The 25,004-nt window shown below is 34.6% G+C and overlaps 1 protein-coding gene across 6 annotated transcripts in view; it reads right to left on the bottom strand.

The window, feature by feature from the left end:
- RAPGEF6 (Rap guanine nucleotide exchange factor 6) overlaps window positions 1–25,004 on the bottom strand; it is a 177,572-nt gene that overhangs the window by 118,941 nt on the left and 33,627 nt on the right. For 4 of the 6 annotated variants that reach the window (XM_045794772.2, XM_045794775.2, XM_045794773.2 and 1 more), the window contains exon 5: window positions 13,918–13,987. The exons of 1 other annotated variant lie outside the window; for it this stretch is intronic. In XM_045794772.2, coding sequence (XP_045650728.1) covers window positions 13,918–13,987 — 70 coding nt within the window. One more of the 6 variants, XM_087862313.1, reaches the window with a different exon arrangement.

Here is a 25,004-nt window from a genome sequence, read left to right as displayed (position 1 = left end):
TTAAATTATTTGTTGGTCCTAAATATAAATACAATTGATTTCTGTACGTAAGTATCCCGTGACCTTGCTAAAATGATTTATTAATTCTAGAAGTTTATTTTTTGATTTCCCACATGCAAATCATTTCATCTGTTTAGTACAACTATATATATATATATTTTTTAAGATTTTATTTATTTAGTTAATTAGTTAGAGACAGAGCATGTACGCAGGCAGAGGGGCAGAGAGAGAGGGAGAAAGAGAATCTCAGGCAGACTCAGCACATAGTCTGAAGCCGAGCTTGTTCCCAAGACCCTGAGATCTTGACCTAAGGCAAAATCAAGAGTTGGAAGCTCAACCAACTCAGTCACCCAGGCACCCCTATATTTTTTTCTATCCTTGTTCCCTTCCCTAAACGCATTTTATAGGACCTCTTAGCCAGTGGTTTTGGTAATGCTGAGCATTCCTTACACATTCCCAAAGGCCTGGAGAAAGTTTTCAATGTTTAGTGTGGGGTTAATGCAGATAACTTTACTAAGGTTATGAAAGTGTCCTTCCTAGCTTGCTAGAAGCTTCAACAATCATGAATGGGTTTTAAGTACTATCCAATGCTTTTTCCGTGTCTATACAGATGATGATAACTCAAATTATATTACTACAGTGAATCATAGTGATTTTCAAATATACACATACCTCAGAGATATGACAGGTTTGGTTCCAGGCCATTCTACTAATAAGGCAAATATTGCAATTAAGTGAATCAAATAAAATTTTTGGTTTCCCAATGCATAACTTATGTTTACAAAACACTGCTTCATATCAAGCGTATAATAGCAGCAGTATGTCTAAAAAAACAAAGTACATACATGCCTTAATTAAAAAATACTTTATTGCTAAAAAATGCTAACCGTCAACTGAGCTTTTATGGAGTTGTAATCGCCGAGCAGAAATCAGCATAACAAATATAATAATGAAAGTTTGAAATACTGCAAAAATTACTAAGCAGTTACAAAAAGACCACAGGTGAGCAAACGCTGTTAAAAAAAAAAAATGGCACCAAAAGACTATCTCACCAAGGGTTGCCACAACTTTTAATTGTAAAAAGGAGTATCTGTGAAGCACAATAAAGCAAACTGCAATAAAGCGAGATACTGCCTGCATTAAGCCAACCCTGCAACTCTGGGAATAAAACTCAACAGTCATGATATTTTATCCTCTCGATGCATCACTGGGATTTGATTCCCTAGTATTTTAAGATTTTTAGATTTTTCATTAAAAAATCTTAACCTGGTGGCACCTGGGTAGCTCAGTTAAGCCTCTGCCTTCGGCTCCGGTCATGATCGCAGGGTCCTGGGATGGAGTGCCGAGGTGGGCACCCTGCTCAGTGAAGAGTCTGCGTCTCCCTCCCCCTCTGACACCCACCCTCCTTATGCTCTTGCTGGCTCGGTCTCAGATGAATAAAAAAAAAAAAAATACTAATCTGTAATAGTCTCTTTTTGTAATATACTTGTCAGAATTGCTATCACAATTAAGCTGGGCTCTCAAACATTATGTCACTTACAGGTCAATAAAAATAAAATTAAACTGGATGTATAAAAAAGGAATTCAGTCTTTCTCTTTCCTGTTCAGACGTTTTGTATTCTTAAATGTTGGAAAAAATTCACCAATAAAACCATGTGGGTGGAAATATCTAAATGAAAAGGTCTGCTAATTACAGATGCACTTTCTTTCTAGAAAAATGGATTACGAAGTTTTCTCTGTGTGTGCATGCATGCACGTGCTTATTCTGGTAAACCGTGTTTTTTAAGGAATTGATAATCTAAAATGTAAAACCTGTTTAAGTTTTTAATATCATCCTTCACTGTTTTTAAAATTTTCATTACATCCATAGTAGTCTACCCTTTTCTCACTCCTGATATTAAGCTATGCAATGTCTTTTGTACTTGACCATTTTTGACAAAAGAAGTATCAAATTTATTACTCTGAGTATCAATTTTTACCTTTCTTCACCCTCTTTAAGTATGCTTCACATGCTGCTTTTTATCTTTATTGCTTCTCAGCTTCTAATTTCTGGAGGTATAGTTTGCTCACCTAAGGCTCAAGACAAATTTCATACACTTTGATATATCCTCTTCATTCAGCTCAAAATATTTTCTCATTTTCATAGTGACTCTCTGACGAGTGATTTAAAGTATACTCCTGAATTTCAAGTTATATTTTGTTCTAATTGTTTTTGTAACTGGTCTAAGTTAACTCCATAATGGGCAAAACACAAACCAAAAATTAAATTCTTTCTTGAGATTTATGTTCCAGAGTATAACATTTATTTTTATTATTTTTAAAATTTATTTTAGAGAGCATGAGTGCTCAAGCAGGGGGATAAGCAGAGGGAAAGGATCTCAAACAGAATCCCTGCTGAGCAGTGGTGCTTAATACCAGGACTCTGAGATCATGATCTGAGCCAAAATCCAGGAATCCGGAGCTCAACCAAATGAACCACCCAGGTGTCCGGAGTACGTTCCATGTACGCTTGCAAAGTACATGTATTCTGTTGTTGATGGGTGTAGAGTTCTCCATTTAACTACTGGGCAGAGGTTCAAATTCTCAAAATCTTTACTGATTCCTTATGCTTGCTTTCTCACTTTTAGAGGGATGTTTAAATCTCTCACTGTCATTGTGGATTTGTCAAGTTCCCATCTTACTAATGACAACTTATTTATCTTTTAGTTATATAATAAGGCACATAGAAATCCAGGATTGTTTAAACTTGATACGTATTTACCATGATGAAAAACTATTTTTACATTAAATAATGCTTCTTGCCTTAAATTATACTTTGAAGACTGGAGACACACCAGCTCTCCTTTTTAGAAGACAAAACTTCTTCTGTACTTCCAATTCTTCTCCACTTGATCTTAGCCAAAAGGCCGAGAAGTGAAGTTTCTTCTCAAACCTTGTATTTACCCTGTTTTTTTAGTGGCATGTAATTGTGTTTAAAAAATTTTTAATCTGCTATTTGCTTCTTTACTGGAATATTTTTATTTATTATAATTTCTGATATACTTGAAAGGAAATCTATCATCTTATGTTCTTTCCTCCTTAGTATGTTTTCTCTCTTCTGTGCCTTCATTTTCATTTATTATTCCATTTCCCCTCTTATTACAAGCTGTATCCTTAGATGACCTATATGCTTATTAAAATACACTATTAGTATATTTACCACTTTCTAGAAAATGAAAAGATCTTAGGAATTTTTCACTCCATCCCTCCTTTTCTTATCTGTCATGTGTTTACATTCTACATGTATTTTAAAGTACAAAAGACACTTTTATTATTGGTTTCTATAGTCAATATACATATATCTAAGAGCTTTACATTGTCTTTCTTTCCACACATCTATGCTTGCACCTGTGATCCCCTTTTGCCTGAGAAACTCCCACTTGGTAAACTGAGTGCTTGTCTATTGCTGAAAATCTTCCCTTTGTGTGGAAATTGTTTACTTAACAAATGAAGCTTCAATTTTTGCTGTCAACGGGTGTTCTACAAGTTGTGGCGGTTTAATGCATGTTTTTCCCTCTGGTTTTATAACTTTGTTTTTTGTTTTCAGTAGTTTTACCATAAACTATAATGTGCTTATGTATAAGTTTCCTTGGATATATCCTGCTCTGAGATGGTTGAGTTCTCAAATTTGTAAGTTGATTTCTTTTGATAGTTTTGGAAAATTCTCAACCATTATCTCTTCTAATACTTCTGTCTTTCTTCTACGATTTTGATTACACTTATATAAGACCTTTCCTATTATGTGGGTCCTACGCTCCATTACGTATTTTTAAAATATTTTTTTCCTGTTTGTTTTCTTCTGGCTTACCATTCAGTTCCCTAACTTGCTCTTCAGTCAAGTTTTACCTTCTATAAAAACCCACTGACTGAGCTTTCGTTTTCTTTTTCTTTCTTTTTTTTTTTTTTTAAGATTTTACTTATTTGGGAGGAAGAAAAAGAACAGGCACAAGCAGAGGGGAGCAGCAGAGGGAGAAGGAGACGCAGGCTCCCGGCTCAGCATGGAGCCCAACACAGGCCTTGATCCCAGATCTCCAGGATCATGACCTGAGCCACCCAGGTGCCCTTGAGCTTTCTTTTTCATTTGTAGATGTTTCTAGGTATAGAATTTAGAAATCATTATTTCATTTTATAGTTTTCAATCTTCTAAAATTCTCCACTAAATCCCTGAAATACTAATCAGCTGTTTTAAAATACGCATATGCTATCTCTGGTATCTGCATCACCTGTGAATTTGTTCCTTTTGCCTGTTTTCCCTCTGGTTTCTCAACACTTTTTGATGTAGTCCATGGATTCTGCTATACAGTGTATTTTCACTGTTGCTATTTTGCAAAATTCTGTGATTTCAGTATGTATTTATTCTTTAAAAAAAAAGTTGTTTGGTAGGCTTAAAATTTTTCAGGCCAAAGAGTCAATTTTGTTACTGTAATTTAGAATTTCATTGCATGTAATCAGAAAGTGTCACTATATCTAATTTATGAAAACTACTGAATTTTTTTGTAAATATAGGAACAATTTTTGTTAATGTGGCATGGGGACCTGATATAGTTTATCAACATGTTGTAGAATTCAACTTATCTCCATTAAGATTTACCTGTTTATGGTGTCCAGGTCTTCTATCCCATTTTCCTTAACTTCATCTGTTCTGTACTAAGAAGAGAGGATTAAATTCTCTAGTAGTGTATTTCTAAGGTCTCAGCAAATCCTCCAGAGTGCCTGTTTTATATAGAAGGTTTCTGTGTAATCTGAGAAGATATTCATGTGCTCTATCTCCACAAAACTGTAAGTTTTAGCACTAAAGAATCGTCCTTCTATGTCACAGTTCATCAGTTTTTGGCCTCTATTCTACTATTGGTATTAAGATTACCATACCTGTCTCCCTTTCAGTTTCACTGGTCTAGTATGCCATTATCCACTGCTTCATTTTTAGCCTTCCTGAAACATTTGATTCAGTAATCAAAGGATAGTGTCTTCAGCAAAAAGGGGTGCCTGGGTGGTTCAGTCAGTTAAGGATCCAACTCTTGGTTTGGGCTCATGTCATGATCTCAGCATTGTGAGGTCAAGCCCGACAGTGGGCTCTGTGCTCAGAGTGGAGTCTGCTGGAAATTTTCTCTCTCTCCCTCTAACCTCGCCCCCGCTCATGTGCACACTGTAATGTAAATTAATAAAGTCTTAAAAAATATATTAAAAAATCATATATAGCTGGGTCTTCTTTTGTGAGCCAAACTGAAAATCTTTTCCTTATAATGGATAAAGCCATTCACACTTATTGGTATGACTATTTCAGGTTACAGTTTTATAACATCTTATATGTACTTCTCTATGAAATGTCTATTCTTTGCTTCAATAAAAAATTGTTTTTGTTACTTAGGAAGACCTGTATTTTTGTTCTACTGGTTACTTTTGTGCTTAAAAACCTTTTAAAAAAGTTTGTCTCTGTGTTCTTTTCTTTCTCATATTTTTTTCCTGAGATACAATTCTCATACCATAAAATCCTCCTAAGTATGCAATTCATTGGTTTGTAATATATTCACAAAGTTGTGCGACCATTATCTAGTTCTAGAACATCTGTATCATTCCAAAAAAAGACCCTATGCCCACTGGCATCGACTTTTTGTCTCTATGAATTTCCCCATTCTCAGTATTTCATGTAAATGCAATTATATGTGGTTTTTTTTTGTGCCAGGTTTCTTAAAACAATGTTTTCAAGATTCATCTATCTATATTACAGCATGTATCAATACCTGATTCCTTTTTACTGCACCATAATATGCCATCATATGAACACAAAACATCTTGTTTATCTGTTTATCAGGTTAAAGGACATCTGGTTTGTTTCCACTTTTCAGCCATTATGAATGTTATAAACATTAGTGCAAGTGCACAAGATTTTATGTGGACATATGTCTTCAATTCTCTTGGGTATACATGTGGGAATGGAACTGATGGATCATATGGTAATTCCATTTTTAACTATTTCATGAACTGTCAAACTGTTTTCCAGATAAGCTGTACCTCTTTGTTTTTCTACCAGCCACTATGAGGGCTTTCATTTCTCTACACCTTGCCAATACTTGTTATGGTCCACCTGTTTTCTTACTCCTCTTTTACCACCTGTGGTGAAACATAGTCTTCCCAGACCTGCTGTGCTTCTACACATTTTGTTGTGTTTGCCAAGAATGCAGTCAGTAGTGGTTACTCACTAACTGGGCTATTTCTCAGAGTTGTACTTGTAGTGAGCAATCCTGAAGGATGAGGTAATGTTTTGTGCTGAAAAAAGAGCAGGCTTGCTCACTATAAAAGCAGTATATTCCCCCAAACTCAGAGGTTCTTAGTTGCAGTGAAAACCTACTGTGTTTGTGGCATCACCATGGGCCACCCAGCACTGCCTCCATGGGACCTAGGAAGCAAGGGGAATCTACAGAAATATGCCAATGATGGATGCTCTGCTTGCTATACCACAAGTAAAAAGGTTCTTTGTTTCTGACCCACAAGTCTTATGTCTTCTGCCAACATCCACGAAATAAACAATTAGATTATATAGTAATCAAATCCCAAACCTTATAATTATCTAGTTGAGGAATTTTTGCTCTCACTTATTCTTTATGCAACAAACAACTATCAATAAGCTTATTCTTTTTCCTATTTCACTCTCCGTTTTCCTCTTCTTCAGTTTTATTACGGCTATTCTGTCACAACATATAACACAGTAGTTTTTCCCTCACATCTCTACCTTTTAGTTTTACTAATACATTTATGTATTTTAAAGATTCATCACTATTTCTTTTGGTGAGGTTTTCCTGGTTCTCAGTTGAATAAAATATCCTTTAGCAGATTCCTTAAAACAGCTCATGGGTGCATAATTCCCTAAGTTCTTGTATCTTGAAAACCACTTTTCCATAACCTTGATAAAGACAATGTGGCTGACATAAAATTCTTAGTTCATACTTTCTCTTTTTTTTAAAGGCTGCTCTACTTGAGCCTTGTTTTGGTTGTCCCAGTGGATTTTTAATATTTAATTCTTCTTTAAAAAAAGAACCACTTATTTAATTCAGAGAGAGAAAGAAAGAGCATGACAGAGAGGCAGGGAGGGGTAGAGGGAGAAAATCTCAAGCAGACTCCCTTCTGAGCACGGAGCCCTATGCAGGGCTCAGTCTCACGCCCCATTAGATCATTACCTGAGCTGAAATCACAAGGCAGACGCTTAACCGACTGAGCCACCCAGGCACCCCCCAGCAGATTGTTTAACGTCTGAATCAGTGCAATTCGTTTGCCTTTGGAATTATGTCGTGTTTTTGCCTGTAGACATTAAGGATTTTTTACCTTTGAAATCAAATAGTTTTATCAAGAAATGTCTTGAAAATGATCATTCTGGGCTCATTTCCCCAGTACCCAGTAGACCCTTTAAGAGTGTGTAGATTTGAATCTTTTCCAATTTCTACACAATTTTCATTAAATATTGCTTTAAACATAGTTGTTTTCCATGGATTTTTCTCTTTTGAGACTGTTAAAATTATGAATGTTATCCTTTCATTGCTTATCTTCAATTTCCACTATTATCTCTGCCACTTGTTTTATTCCAGCTCTGAGATACAATTCACACAAGATTGTGTAAGTTCAAGGTACACAATGTGCTGGTTTGATACATTTATATATTGCAAAATGATGATCACCACTGCCTTAGCTACCACCTCCATTACATCACATATTTACCATTTCATTTCTGTGGTGAGAAACTTGAAAATCTGCTCTTTCAATAACTTTCAAGTATATAGTATCCCTGACACTTTTTACTTCATTCTTGTAGTTTTCATTTACTTGCTTTCCCCCTACCTTTCCTTTAATTCTTATTTCTTTTAATTGAAGTATAGTTGCCACACAAAGTTATATTAGTTTCAGGTATACAACATAAGTCATTTCACAAGTTTATATATTATGGTATGCTCAAATACAGCTACCATCTGTTAACATACGTTATTATAGTATCACTGACTATATTCCTTATGCTGTACCTTTAATTCCTGTAATTTATTCATTCCATAACCGGAAGCCTTTATCTCTCACTCCCCTTCACCCATTTTTGCTCATCCTCCACTCCCTGCCCCTCTGGCAACCATCATTTTGTTCTCTGTATTCACAGGTCTGATTCTGCTTTTTGTTGCTTCTTTTTTTCAGATTCCACATGAGTGACATCAATATGGTTATTTGTCTTTTCCAGTCTTATTTCCATAGCATAATACCCTCAAGGTCCATCCATGTTACCACAAATAGCAAGATCTCATCCTTTTTTATGGCTGATTAATATTCCACTGCATATTTCCATATCTTCCCTATCCATTTGTCTACCAATGAACACTTAGGTTGCTTCCAAATCTTGGTTATTGTAAATAGTGCTGCAATAAACACAGGAGGACATGTAGCTTTTCATATTAGTGTTTTTGTTTTCTTTGGGTTAACACCCACTAGTGGAACTACTGGGTCTTATGGTATTTCTTTTTAAAATTTTTTAGGAAACTCCATGCTGTTCTTTACAATGGTTGTACCAATTTACATTCCCACCAACAGTGTATGAGGATTCCTTTTTCTCTACATCCTCACTAACCCTCCCTCATTTCTGGCCTTTTTGATTTTAGCCATTTTGACAGGTGTAAGGTGCTATCTCATTATAGTTTTGATTTGTTCAATGCACCTTATTAAACTTTCACTGGAGTGTATTCTTCCTGGGGCATCCTGTAATTTACTTATTATATATATATTATCAGTACTTTTTTTCTATGCCTTCCTTTTCTTTACCGAGTTTATACTCTTTTTTACTCCACTTTTCTTCCCGTTTTCATTTCTTGGTTTTTGAATTTCTGATTTTACATTTTTAAAAAATGTCCTCAAATGCTTGATTGAATATGTTTGTATCTAAGTATGGTCAGTTTTCATCTGAATATTTGTTTATTTTTCTGGGGTGGAGATGAATTCTCCTCAGTTAGTATGTAATGAATCTCTTCTTTTTTGGTAATAATTATATATACTTTTATTATATTAATTACATATATTAATCTTCCCTTTTTATCTTTATGTGGTATTGGGGTATTTTACAAGATTCCTAGTTTAACAGGGAATTAGCAAATACTCTGAGGGCCAGGTATCTTAAGATACTTTTTGGTTTTGTCTTGCTTGGGGGGGGTGGCATTTTAAGGCTGTGATTTTTGCATTCACCTTGTCTTGCAGGATCCTAAAACTTCCCAACGTGCTTCTTTTCTTCTTCAACACTTAAATACCGAAGGGAGTTTGTCTTCTTTTTACCTTTTGTCTTAACCCTGAAGATACACATTTAGAAGACAACTTTTGTAAATCAGTCCATTTTAAATGACTTTCCTGCATTTCATGTTCTGCTCTAGCATACATACATACATACACACACACAATTTTGAAGTTAGTGTAGAGTGGCACTGCAGGTTAGCCTCAGGTCTGCTTGGTAGCTTCCATCCTGTGTGCTTTTCTGCTTATCTGCTTGGTTGGCTTTCGCTCACTATAAAGCCTTGCTGAAGGCTGGGAAAAGACAGAGTCTGAGAGATAATATACTGAGAATTGGTGGGTTTTCTCCCCTAAGAATTATTTTCAAAATTTGGCTTTCTCTGTGTTCAACTTATGCCATGAACATGGTTTATGTATAGATTTTTTTTACTCTTCTTGTAGCTCTGTACTGCTTTTGGAGGAAATGATGGGAGACAGGTAGTTAAGTGGTTCCCACTGTCTTCAGCTATCCAGAGGAGTGAGATCTAAAAGTTAAATTAAGGAACTAACAAATTCTATAAAGCAAGGTACATGGGTAGCTCAGTCATTTAAGTGTCCGACACATGATTTCCGTTCAGGTAATGATCTCAGGATCCTGAGATCAAGCCCTCTGTCTAGCTCTGCGTTCAGTGGGGAGTCTGCTTGACATTCTCCCTCTTCTTCTGTCTCTCTTCCCAGTAGTGCTCACTTGTGCGCTCTCTCTCTAAAACAAATCTTTAAAAAAAAAATTCTATAAAACAATACAGGTTAGAAGTTCAGTAATATCGTCATAGGGAGGTCTTTCTAATAATAAGCATGAACGCTAACAAGAAACATTTAAGAGGAAAACAACTTTATGGATAAAAAACAGAAAACCTAATGCAAAATTTATTTTAACTGAAGCAAAAAAATGATTTATTTACAGCCTCCTATAAGCAAAAAGGCTCATTTATTAACTAAAAGCTCTTAAGAAAAAAAGAAAAGAATAATCCAGTATACCTGGGTGACTCAGTTGGTTGAAAGTATGACTTTTGATTTTGCCTCATGTCATGATCTCAGGACACTGGGAAAGAGCCCTGCGTTGTGCCCAGCACTCAGCAGGTAGTTATCCTCCTGCTCTGCCCCTCCCCCACTATGCTCTCCCTCTAAAATAAATAAATCTTTACCAATAATAATCCAACTAGAAAAATGGGCAAGACGTAGGAATATTCGGGAAAACAAATCCCCTGTAAGGCATGTGAAAACATGCACAAATAAGTTAAAACAAGGCAATTTCCTTTTAACATGTCAGATTAAGAAGACTAAGGTATCAGGTGATCAGAAGATGCTCAGTAACAGGCATTCCCAATCACTAGTGGAGTTATTAAAATTTGTACATATACATACACAGTAAAGCGACCTAAAAGAACTTCATGCACTCAGATTAAGTTCTTTCATGTATTCTAAATAATTTTAGCTAAAAAATATGAGGTACCAAAGATTCATACTCATACAAAATAGCAATACATTTTTATATGTCAAAAGATGTAGTATCAGGGTGCTTGGCTGGCTCAGTCAGTACAACGTGCGACCACTAATCTCAGGGTTATGAGTTCAAGCCCCATGTTGGACATGGGGCCTACTTTTAAAAAAAAAAAAAAAGAAAGAAAGAAAAAAAGTAATAATGGTGAAAAACTAAAAAAGAAAAAGAATCACATGGCATTCTGACAATAATATCCTTCAGATATCTCAAAAATAAAAATCTTGAGGCTATTTTGAGTAATTTTCTCGTATAACATAACTTTTTTTACTATGCTGCTCATCAATGAAATGTGGTTTTGGAATTTAAAAATTACCAACCGTCAACCAATAAAGACTTGATGTATAACTCTTCATCTCAAGGTTAAGAGTTCAAGCCCCACACTGGACAATTGAAAAAAAACAAAAACCTGATGTGATTTTTTGGTGATTTTTTTAAGATTTTATATACACACAAGCAAATTTTTTCTGAAACATCTGAGTATAAATTGACCCTAAAATGTGTCAACATGTATTTCCTAATAACAAAGACTTTGTTTCATATAATCCCAGTAAGGTTCTTAAAACTAGGAAATTCAGTATTATCTAATCCCCAAGTCCACATTCAAACTTCATCAACTATGCCAAAAGCACCACTTATTAGCCACAATGCCCCTCCACCTCCAGGTTTTAATACAAGATCAAATACTGTGTTTAGTTATATCTCTCTTTTTGCCTTTAATCTGGAACAGTTCCTGGTCTTTTTCTGTGTTTTTTTGACACTGAAATATTTAGAGTACAGGCCAGTCAATTGGTAGAATGTTTTCCATTTGTTTTGTCTGTTATTTTCAAATGACTAGATTCAAGTATGGATTTCTCACAGAAAACTATCACAAAGGTGATATTTTGTCCTTCTCCTTCTATTAGAAGTAGTAGTTTATCAGTTTGTGCCCATATTGACGGTGGCAGCAATGATTTTCATTATAGTGGTATCCTCCATATTTTCCCAAATAAAAATTTGTGAATTTTTCTCTTCATAAATGATTTGTGGGGATATATGTTGAGATTATATAAGTATTCTTTTCTCAAACATTAGCCCACAAGTTTTAGCATTCACTAATGATTTTCTAAGATCATTTTTTCTATATTTATTAGTTCACACTCAATTATCAAGAAGAACTTTTCCTTCTTCCTCATCACTCATTCATATCAGAACTTATAAATTCTTATATTATATATAAGGGTGCCATTAATTCCTATGAATTTTTATGTGGGTTCTCAAACTGTCCCAGATTTGGCCAACAAGAGTCCCTTTAATCTGGTTCTTCTGTCCTTTTGCCAGATTCCTAATGTTTCTCTGAGTATTTCCTTACTTTCAGGGTGGGTGACTGAAACATTTTATACTTCGATATAGAGTTGAATTATAAGAATTATACATTTGTAACATCTCAACAAATTATATAAACTTAAAATATTCATTTTTGTGAATGTTAATCCTCTAGCTAGCAGCACTTTCTATAATGTTATAGGCAAGGAATTCTTCAACTACTCTGTATAAGTAAATACAGTGATGGTAATGGAAATCAGGTTTCTGTTAGATAAAGAAAGTAACAAAAAAGCAAAGAAGAAAGGCCAGAATAAATTCTAGGTTTTCAACACAGATACAGAAAAATAAATATAGACGTGTATATATAAGTGTGTGAGTTCATATACACTCACATATGTATTTTCTAAGCTCTGTTCACTGAGAGGCCCTCTAAGTTTAAAAAGGCCCCTACAGCAATGAAAACAACTGGCAGCCACATCTTGGCTTTAAATACTATCCCCCACTAAAAGCAAGCACGTCTCTTTAGAGACTGGTCTGGGCAGAAGAACAGCTTTCCCTTTAACTTAAGGGGAAAATTAATAATTTATGAGTGATTAATTTCTACTTAACACTGAACAAAATTAAACAACAAAACAATGTATATGAGAACACTGCAGTAAAAACCACTGTTCTTTCCTGATAAAGTAGAAAACATATAAAGTACACCAACTGACAAATGAGAAAACTAGTATTGCCTGAGGCAGTTTTCTTGCCATGCCCCTCAATACATCTACTTAGAAGAAAGAGTTCTGAGGCCTTATATAGATATGCTATGTATACCAACACTTAAAGAAAATTTACATAATACACAGTCCAAGACTTGAACAAACTTCAATCTAAATAACATTCACTGAATACTTACTAATGCAGGCAGCACTGCAATACAATGGAAGACACAGTGAGTAAGACATAATGTCTGCCTTTTAGGAGCTAAAAATTCTTTTGTTTACATGCAATTTAGGACACTGAGTGCATGATAATGTAGACGATCCAGTTTGGATAAGAGAAAACAAACTATGTGAAGTTTTGAGCCCTGACATTAAAATGCATCATTAAGAACGTAACCTCACTTCTTAATAATGTAAAATCAAATCAGATGATATGATCATCCGAATGAGATGCTAGCAGGACAATGAGCCCATTCAATATAAGCTATGTTTCTAGTGAGGTCATCTCAGGACAAGGTAAAACAAAGTTGTGTTCTCGGTTCTTTTAATGCTAAAAGAAAAATAATAAAGTGAGGTTTTCTAATGTTACATCAACTACCTAGATTTCTTAGTAACAAGAATTATTCCTTAATTACACTCTTAAAGTAAAAATATTAAGATCTAAACCATACTTGGATATGACTATGTGTCTCTTTTTCTCTACCTCTTTCCCTCAAGTTCAGTGCACAGAATATGAATGTTCAAAGATTATTAACTAAACTGAATAGAAAAAGAGAAAGCACTTGAAAAGTCAGGGTTCCTCTCATAAAGCCTTCATTTAAATTTTCTGGTAGAAGTAGTAAAAGAAATCACCAAGCCTGCAACATGGTATACAAAATTCTATCCCTTTCTAAATCCTCTCAAGGATCAGAAAAAATTTAAAGTAGATAAAAACATATCAAATTTGGTATAGAGGTCTGATGCTACTCAGTATTTTAAAAATCACAGTAATGGAACCTCCTTGAGTGTTTAAAATCCTACTACATTTAAAGTTGAAACTGAAGCATATCAAAAAAACAATTCAGCATTCTTTAAAGTTCTTACCACAATCATTTCTGAAGGCTCTAATACAAGACAATCACATCCTCTTTTTCCTCCAAACTGCTTACCAAAACTATAAAAACAAAAAAACAGTTTCTTTAGCAAAGATTATAGGTAAAATATATCAAATATAGGAAAAATAAAAAAGAACCCCCCCAAAACCCTAAATGTTAACCAAGAAATTACAACCCTAGCACTTACGTAAGATTTTTCTTAAAAACAAACCAAAATACCTTTCCTCATATTTGCCCTGATATAACTGATCTCAACACAGTTCTTTGTAAAAAAAAATCTTTTAAAATATCTGCCTTTAACTTATCTCTAACGCTTTTATAGTTTAGGATAGAATACTTGCCTAGTCTCAAATCTTGAATTTGGTATAAAGTAGAATTAACATAAAAACACCTAATAGAGAATGAAGCCACAACTATGGAATATTTTATGAAAATAAATTATTATAATATTTTGGGAGCAGTAATCAACAAAAGATAAAAAGAACTTAAAAAATATATCTACATTTAAATATATAAATAAATGTACCAAGATACAGATGTAATTTATTTTTTAGAAATACTGCTGGGGAATCCCTGGCTAGCTCTTTCAGGAAACTACAACTGGGTTAATTCGAAGAGAAAATGTATTTCTATATTCTTCACCTGTGAGAAAGACTTCTCAGCAATCAAAAAAGGAAGGATTCATATAGGAAAGACGTTTTCATTTTAAAAGAGAAACTGAATGTTTTAAAAGGATGGGGGGAGAAGATAAAATACTTGCTAATTATTTAAGAGACAAAATGTTAACATACCTTAATATGGAGACTACACTTAAATTGTAAAAGCAATCTAAAATATTACACCAGAGAAAATTAAGTACCATGGCCAATCATAAAATACCTAATATTACTACAAACTAACCAAATTAAAAAGAAACTCCACTAATCGAGCAAAATATAAAATACCAAAAAGTAAACAAAATGAAGAAATACAGGTCATTTATAAAAGACTATACAATTTGATAGACTAGAAAACTGATTGAATAAAGTAATACCTATCATGTACATCTATGAAAAGGTTCAATATTCTAAAAATGTCAGTTCTTCAAAGTATAATGTCATATACAAATACACGTTCATAACAAAATCCTGAGGTGCCTCCTTAGTGCAGGAGGCAGCATGTCAGTCTTGTAACAAAATCTTAATATCTAAATGGAATAAATTACTTCTGAACATAAAAAAAAAAATCACTTTTGTTTTTTTCTTAAGCAGTATGATTCTATTTTTCCCCCCAAACTCCAACAGCATCTAACGCATAAAATATTAGAAGTAAATTTGTGGAAGTTTCTCTCATTGAAGATAGAGTAACAGGGACCAGATTTATTCTCCTACCTAAAAAAATGAGAAAATCAGACAAAATATATAAAACAACAGTTTCAAGACATTGGAAAACAGGAAGGACAGGGCTGTGATTCCTAAAAGAGAAAATAACAAAATGAAGATGACGCCTACAGTATCCCATTTTACCACCAACAGGAAATCTCTAGGCCATTTAGGTACATGCCCTAGATCAGAATTAGCAAATTGCCCTCTCTATGTCTAGTATGTTAAAAAGCTTTATCATGAATAGCTTTTAGATTTTTTAAATTTTTTTTTTACTGAAAGAATATGGTTTTTGTCCATTATTTTACTAACACAGTATACTGTACTAGTTGATTTATGAATGCTAAACCTTCTTGCATTCTCAAGATAACCCCAACTTACTCAGTTTCTAATACTTTATTAATATATACCTGGATTTGTTATCTTGTTAATGATTGCTGCATGTATGTTCATGAATGATAACAATGCGTAGTTTGCTTTTCCTGTGTTGTTTTTGTCTGTGTTAGTGTTAGGTTAATATTAGAACCATAAAATAGTTTCTTTTTTAATTAATATTTTGATATGTTAGTCACCATACAGTACAACATTAGCTTTTGATGTAGTGTTCCATGATTCATTGTTTGCATATAACACCCAGTGCTCCATGCAATATGTGCCCTCCTTAATACCCATCACCAGGCGAGCCCGTCCCCTCCGAAGCCCTCAGTTTGTTTCCCAGAGTCCATAGTCTCTCATGATTCATCTCCCCCTCTGTTTTCCCCCCTTCATTTTTCCCTTCCTTCTCCTAACGATCTCCCTGCTATTCCTTATGTTTCACAAATAAGTGAAACCATATGATAATTGTCTTTCTCTGCTTGACTTATTTCACTTAGCATAATCTCCTCCAGTTCCATCCATGTTGATGCAAATGCTGGGTAATCATTCTTTCTGATGGCTGAGTAATATTCCATTGTATATACGGACTGCATCTTTATCCATTCGTCTGTTGAAGGGCATTTCAGCTCCTTCCACAATTTGGCTATCGTGGACAATGCTGCTATGAACATTGGGGTGTTCAAAGAAGATGGCCCTTCTTTTCACTACATCTGTATCTTTCGGGTAAATACCCAGTAGTGCAATTGCTGGGTCACAGTGTAGCTCTATTTTTAACTTTTTGAGGAACCTCCACACTATTTTCCAAAGTGGCTGTACCAACTTGCATTCCCACCAACAGTGGAAGAGAGTTCCCCTTTCTTCACACCCTCTCCAACATTTGTTGTTTCTTGCCTTGTCAATTTTTGCCATTCTAACTGGTGTAAGGTGTTATCTCAACGTGGTTTTGATTTGAATTTCCCTGACGGCTAATGATGTTGAACACTTTTTCATGTGTCTGTTACAGCCATTTGTACGTCTTCACTGGAAAAGTGTCTGTTCATATCTTCTGCCCATTTTTTTATTTGATTATTTGTTCTTTGGTGTTGAGTTTCAGAAGTTCTTTATAAATCTTGGATACCAGCCCTTTATCTGTAGTGTCATTTGCAAATATCTTCTCCCATTCCATGAGTTGCCTCTTTATTTCATTGACTGTTTCCTTTCCTGTGTAGAAGCTTTTTATCTTGATGAAGTCCCAAAAGTTCATAAAACAGGTTTTAAGTGCTCCCTCTTTCCCCATATTCCGAAAGAGTTTGCACAGGATAAATAACAATGCTTCCCTAAATACTTGAAAACACATAGCAGTAAAGCCATCTGGGCCTAGGCTTTTCTCTGTGGGAATAAATGTAATTATCAATTTAACTTCTTTACTTTTTTATAAATATATTCGAAATTTCTTTTTCAGCCTATTTATGGCAATGTAGGTGTTTGTAAGATTTGCCTTATTGGTTATAAAGTGGCTCATAAAATTTTCAAATACTTTTAATTTCTGTAGGATATTGATAACTTCTCTTTCATACCTCATTTTGGTAATATGTGTTTTCTCTTCTTTAAATGATCAGTCTATCCCAAAGTTTATCAGTTTTGTTGAGCTTTTCAAAGAACAAACTTTTCATTTAATTATTTTCTATTGTTTTCCTGGTTTTTCTTTCACTGATTTCCACTCAAACTTTACCTCTGTTTCAAATTTACTTTGCTATTATTATTAAGATGAAAACTTAAGGTGACTGAATTGAGACCATTCTTCTTTTCTCATGAAGTAGTGTTGTAAATTTCCCTCTAAATTCCCCTTTTAGGGGAATCTCCGTATTTGTTATGTGTTCATTTTCATTCATTTCAGAACATTTTCTAATTGCTGCTGTCAACTCTTCCTTGACCTATGGGTCATTTACAAATGTGTTGTTTAAATTCTCACATTTCTTCCTGGAATTCATTTATAATTTAATTCCAATATACTGAGAGAATAAACCCTGAATAATTTCAATCTTTTTAAATTTACTGAGACTTGTTTTATAGTCTAGAATATTCTCTATCCTAGAGAATGATCTATAAGCCCGGGGGGGGGGGGAGTATCAAAGTAGTAAGAGTACTTCTCAAACTATCTTTACTAATTTTTCAATCTAGTGGTTCTACTGATGATAGAGTTTTGAAATCTCCAGCTGTTAGGAGTTCAATTTCTACTGATCTTTTCAATTATCAGTTTTACTTCTAGTATTTTACAGCTCTATCACAGTAAAAACTGTTCTATGTTCCTATACATTCATCCTTTTACAAATATGAAAATTTGCTCTTAGTCTCCAGCAACATTTTGGGTTTTATAGTTGATTTTGATTGATGCTGATATGACCACTCCAGTTCTCTTACGAATACATAATTTGCCTAGTATATCCATTTCCATCCTTTTACTTTAAATGTATTTGTGCTTTGAACCTTAAGTATTGCCTAAAGATAACATATAATTGGATCTTAGATTATCACAGAATCTGATAATGTGTATTTTGACTAGAGTGCCTAGACCATAATATGCAATCAAATTACTGACATGGTTTGATTTTCCTACTTTGTAAATGCCCCATCTTTTTTGTCCCTCTGCTCCTACATTACTGCCATCACCTCTGATGAGTAGTTTTAGTCTATCGTTTTAATTTCTGTGATGATTTTTAAATGCTCTTTAAATGCTATTAAATTCTTAATAGTTCATCTAAGGATTACAATATGCATACAATACGCAACAATACAAGGCAAGGCTGTCCACTCTCACCACTTCCAACCAACAATGTACTAGCGATTATAGCCAGTGCAGTAACAAAAGAAAAAATTAAAGGCACAGAAAATGGGTACCAAGAAATAAAATGTCTTTACCAGAGATGACTCATCCTGGATGTGGCAAACTCTAAGGACTTATAAACTTTCCTAGAAAACTTAGAGTGTACCATGGTCACAGGACATTAACATCAATATATAAAAACCAATGTGTTTTTATACACCAGCAATGAAAAACATAAGCATGAAATTAAGCAAGCAATGCTATCCAGAATAGGATCAAGAAGAAAAATATTTGGGACTAGTTAAACAAAAATGGACTAATATACTGAAAAATGCAGAACTGAGAGAAATGAAAAATGTAAGTATATGCAAAAACAGTCCATACTCATAGATTGGATGATGCTATGTTGTTAAGACTTCGAGTCTCCTCAAATAATCTACAGGTTCAAAACACTTCCAGATTTCCAGTTTCTGCTCTGGCATGTAAGCATCTAGGAAAATGCCATCTGCCCTAATAACAAGTAAAAAAGTGAACAAACCAGAACATTACCAACCTTTCTTGATATGTAAGAGAAGGTAACAAGAACAAACTGCTGCCCCCAAAATGAAGGTAATGACAGACAAGTACAGAAAAACACAACTTTGAGTAGGAACTGCTGCAGGAACTAGTACCAGGGTCAGGAAAATTGAGCTGTAATTGATGAACTGCTGGAAGCTTAGTCTGGACAGCTCTGAGAGTTAAAAACTTCAGAGAGACACAATCCATGAAAGGGTCCCCACAATTTTTGGGTTTTACTTCACTGATCTCTACCAGGTTCTCACAGAGAACAAAAAAGCCCCTTGTACTTCTGACAGGGGAAGGGAGAAAAGGAACCATTTTGAAACATCCCACAGCATTCTGTTCCTCTTCACAAGGTCTGCCCATCAGAGTCTAAGAGACCTCTAGAACGGACAATACTCAACTCAAGTTACCTCTAACCTTCCATATGAAGAAAGGGAAATATCCAACTCCCACCCACTCTAGCAAACCTGTCCCACCTAAAGGGTGGGGGAAGTGGGCAGAAACTGAGGAATACATGTAGAGTTCACAGTTCAGAGGTAATAGCTCACCAAAAAAATAAGGCCTAATCACAGGACTATAAAATGCTTCCCCTCCTTCCATACTTTATCAGATTTCTAAAGGGCTATTTACAGCAGTTTCTTTTACCCAGTACATCATATCTGGCTATCAAGTAAAAATTACAAGGCATACTAAAAGACAAAAGACACAGCTGGAAGAGACAGACCAAGTATCAGAACCAGACTCTGATAGGGCTGGGATATATAATGAGAATTATACACCATGACCAAGTAGGATTTAACTCAGGTATACAAGGATAAACATTCAAAAATCAATTAATGTAATCCATCATATCAAGAAGCCAAAAAAAAAAATCACACAATCATACCAATAGATGCAGAAAAAGCATTTGACAAAAACAAAACCCATTCACAATAAAAACTCAGTATACTAGGAGTATAGAGTAACCTCCTCAACTTGATTAAGACTATTTACAAAAAACCAATAGCTAATATCTACTAAGATGAGAAACTAAGCAAGGATGTCCCCTTCTCAACCACTACTTTTCAAGATCATACTGGAGGACCTAGTCAGAAAAGGAAACAAAAGGTCTAAGATTGGTAAGGAAAAGATAAAACTATCCTGTTCACAGATGACATGTTTACCTAAGTACAAAATCGGGGCGGGGGGGGGGGGACGACCCAAAAATTCTTCTGGTATAAGCTATTATGGCAAGGTTGCAGGGTACAATTTAATAGACAAAAGTCAATTACTTTCCTATATACTATTAATGAACAAGCGGAATTTGAAATTAAAGAAAAAAATCAACACAATGCCATTTCCATTATCATCCAACTAAACAGGAAATTCTATGGTAAAAATCTACCAGAATAATGTACAAAATCGGCATGATGAATATTATAAAACTCTGATCAAAGATATTGAAGAGCTATACAAATGAAGAGATTCCACGTTAATGGATAGGAAGACTCATTGCTGTCAAGATGGTATTTCTAACTTGAATTATAGATTCAATGCAATTCCAATAAAAATCTCTGAAAGTTATATGCAGATACTGAAAAACCAATTCTAAAGCTTACATGGACAGGCAAAAGACTTAGAATAGCTAACACAACATTGAAGGAGAACAACTAAGTCACAAGACTGACACTACAGGCCCTGGTGGCTCAGTTGGTTAAGCGTTTGCCTTTGGCTCATATCATGATCACAGGATCCTGGAATGGAGCCCCACATCCAGCTCCCTGCTCAAAGGGGAGTCTGCTTCTTCCTCTCTCTCTGCCCCTCCTCCCACTTGTGCTCTTTCTCCCTTTCCTGCTCACTCTCTCTCAAATAAATAAATCTTAAAAAAAAAAAAAAAAAAAGAAGACGACGACTGACACACGAGCTGATTTTAAAACGTATACACAGGTTCAGGAAACAGGACACTGTGGTATTGGTTAAAGAATAAACAAAGGTATCAATAAAATAGAACAGAGCCCAGAATTAGAATCCCATGAATATGCTCAACTGATTTTGACAAAGGAGCAAAAGCAACACAATGGAGCAAAGACAGTCTCTTCAACAAATGGTGTTGGAATAAAAGACATATACGTGTCAAAAAATAAATCTAGACACAGATCCTACACCACCTCATCAAGAAAATTAACTCAAAATGGACCACAGATCTAAATGTAAAACATAAAACTAAACAACTCCTAGAAAACACAGGAAAAATCTGAATGATTCTAGGAATGTCAGTGACCTTTAGCTCTAAAATCAAAGGCATGATACATAAAAGTAATAAATAAGCTGAACTTCATTACCATTGAAAGCTATTATACAAAAGACAAAGTCAAGAGAATGATAAGACAAGGCACAGACCAAGAAAAATATTTCCAAAAGGTCCATCTGTAAAAGGCTTGATATCCAAAATACAAAGATAATAAAGAACTCTTAAAACTCAACAAGAAAACAATTTAAAAATGGGCCAAAGACCTTAACAGAAAGCCCACCAAAGAAGATATAGAGAGGGCAAGTAAGCACACTGAAAGCTCCACATTAGAAGTCATCAGGGAAATGCAAATTAAAATAACAATGAGATACCACTACAACACCCTACAGGAATGGCTAACATCCAGTACAACAGAGAGCACCAAATGTGGAACAATAAGAACTCTCCTTCATTGCTCTAGGAACATGAAATGGCACAGATGCTTTGACAGAGTTTGGCAATTTCTTACAAAACTAAAAATACTCTTACCGTATGACCTACTAATCCTATTCCTCCTCCCAAAGGAGCTGAAAACTTATGTCCATACTAAAACATGCACGTGGATGTTTCAATCATCTGTTCAAAAGTCAACTGTAAATTCTTACAACTTCATAGTATGACAAACAAAACAAATGAAAAGAGAAAAGCGCTAACAAACAATTCAACAGAAAAGGTATAGGAATGCCTAATAAGCACATGGAAAGATCTGCAAAGGCAGTCACTACTGAAATGCAAATTAAAATAGCACTGAGATGCTGTTAAGTACACACTGAAACAGTAATCACCAAAGACTATCAACAGCAAGTGATGGAGAATTTACGGGAAACTAGATTAAATGTTGCTGGTCAGAATGTAAAACAGTACAGTCACCTTTTAAACAATTTCGTCCTTTTCAAAAGTTAAATATATGCTTTTCATACAACAGAACAATTCCACTATTTTTGGATATCTACAAAACAAACTGTAAACACATGGCCCATAAAAAGACTTGCAAGAGAACCGTGGTAACATCATTATTTGTAAAAACTCCCGAACTAGAATAAAAAATGTCTCATTTTTCAAAATTCTCTTCTGATAAATGGCTAGACAAAATGTGGTATCTTTCTTGAATGAAGTACAATTTAATAATTTTTTTCAAATGGGTGTGCTACAACTGGTATATGCTCAAATGTGGATGAATCTCAAACACTATTCTGACTGACAGAAGCCAAAAAACCAAAGACTACTTTTAAATCATTGCAAAAAGTTGATAGTGACAGAAAGCAGATCACGTTAACTGCAAAAGAGCATGAGGCAACTTTTTCAGGCAATGGAAATCATCTGTAACTGTGATGCACCAATGTATACATTTACTATACATTATTCAACTGTGAACTTAAGATGGATGAATTTTATGGTATGCAAGTTATACTTCAATAAAGCTATTTTAAGAAAACTGTCTAAGAAACAAGAAAATCTTTACAAACTTGGAACAGAGGAAGAGTTGTTGGAACACACAAGTACTACAAATAAAAGGGAAAAAAAATCATCCATGGGACTTTGTAACAAAGTCACCACTGAAAAAGAAGTCCAGGAAGTGTTTGCAACAGATCTTGTAATGAATTTTTATGCATGATGTATAAATAACTCATATAACTCAAAAAAGAGACAATCTCTTAAGAACTGAACCAACTCTTCACAAAAGAAGATTAGTGAATGGTTAATAACTACAGGCAAAAAAGCTGATAGCAAATGCAAATTAATACCACAATGAGATCCATTTCATACACACCAGAATAGCTAAAATTGAAGACTAACCATCTCAAGCGCTGAAGAGGGTATTGAGCAATGTGAATTCTATAAACTGGTGGTGGCAATATAAATGGTACAAAATTCAACATAACATCTGGCAGTTGTTTTTAGAAGTTAAACATGACTACCACACAGTTCTGCCACTGAACTCAAGGTATTTACCGAAGAAAAACGCAAGTCCATACAAAGACTTGTACAGAAATGATCACTGGTGCTTTATTTGTTATCGCAAAAAACTGGAAACAACCTTAATTACTTTCAACAGTAAAATGTATAAACACACTGTGACATATGCACACAATGGGTGTTGTGGAACAACTAGCATTCTCATATACTGCTGGTGGGAATGTAAAATGACAACTGTGGAAAAGAGTATGACACTTTCTTAAAAGGTTAAATATCCCTCTACCACACAACCTAGCTTTTCCAAAATAAATATATACTTGTATGTCCAAAATAAATGAAAGTATGTGTCCACATGAGGACTTATAATCCAATCTCTTCCATTCTCTTCCCATGTATTTACTCAAAACATAAGAAACTTCATGTCCATATTAAGATTTGTACATAAATGCTGATTGCATCACAAGTCAAAATAATCAAAAACAGGAAATTACCCATATGTCCATCAGTAGTTGAACTGCAAATAAAGAGTGATATATCCATACAAAATATTGCAATAAAAAGCAATGAAATATATGAAAGATGAATGGATCAAGAAAATGTGGTACAGAAGGAAATCCTGTCATTTCATGGATGAACATGGATGAACACTGAGGCCATTATGCTGAATGCAGTAAGCCATACACGGTAAGACCAATATTTTACAGTATCGCATGTGGAGTCCCCATTTTTTTTTTAAACACCATTTCACAGAAACAGACTTAAATGGTGGTTGCCAGGTACTCAGGCGAGAGGGAATTACAGTGATGAAGGCCAAAGGGAACCAATTTTCAGAGGCAACAAGTTCTGGTGATCTAATGATAGCATGGTGACTTAAAAAAAAAAAAAAAAGGAATGAAATATTGATACATATTACAACATGGGTAAACCCCGAAGTAATTTTAATGAGAGTGAGAAGCCAGCCAAGAAAAGAATATATATTTTACATTTCACCCTATATAAAATTCTAGAAAATGTAATCTATGGTGACCAAAAACAAAAAGAAAAGAAAAAATCCCTGGGGACCATGGGAGGGAAAAGGAAGGATGAAATACTAAGTTTACAAAGGGGCATGAGCAATTTTTTGGGGGGGATGATGGATGTTCATTGTCTTTACAAGAGTGGTGGTTTTACGTGTGTATACATACACCAAAATTTATCAAACTGTATATTTTAAATAAGCACAATCTAGTCTACATCAATTACACCTTAGTAAAGTTGTTTAAAAAACAATCACGGTGGCCAGTTAGCTCAGTTGGTTAGAGCATGGTGATAATAAAAAACAACTAAGAAAATGAAAATTTAGCCAAAAATGAAATAAAATGTATGCAAAACCTGTCACCTTGTATCATTATGTATTAACGATTCCTACAAAAAAATTAAGACAAACAGCTCAACTTTAAACCAGGCAAAAAAACTTTATACAGATACTTCACAAAATATAGAGGAAGCAGCAACCAATAAACACAAGAAAAAGTGTTCAATATCATTAAGAAGGAAAATTAAAAAGCAAACTACTTCACAGAGACTAGAATAGCTCAACTAAAAGACTGACAATCACATGTTGGTGAATGCATAGGAAGAGAAACAGAACTCTTAGACACTGCTGGTGGGAGTTAAAATGGTACAATGATGTGGAGAGCGGTTCAGCAGTTTCTCATTACCAGTTTCTCCATTAAACTTCGAGACACAATACAAAGCTACTGTAATAACAACAGTGTGATATTCAAGCAGGGACGAACAAAATTTAATGT

Source organism: Ursus americanus, chromosome 5, assembly GCF_024610735.1.
Source record: "Ursus americanus isolate L20-20 chromosome 5, mUrsAme1.1.p, whole genome shotgun sequence".
NCBI classification, from domain to species: Eukaryota; Metazoa; Chordata; class Mammalia; order Carnivora; family Ursidae; genus Ursus; species Ursus americanus.
The sequence above is the reverse complement of the archived record's forward strand: the minus strand, read 5'-3'. Positions and strand labels throughout refer to the sequence as shown.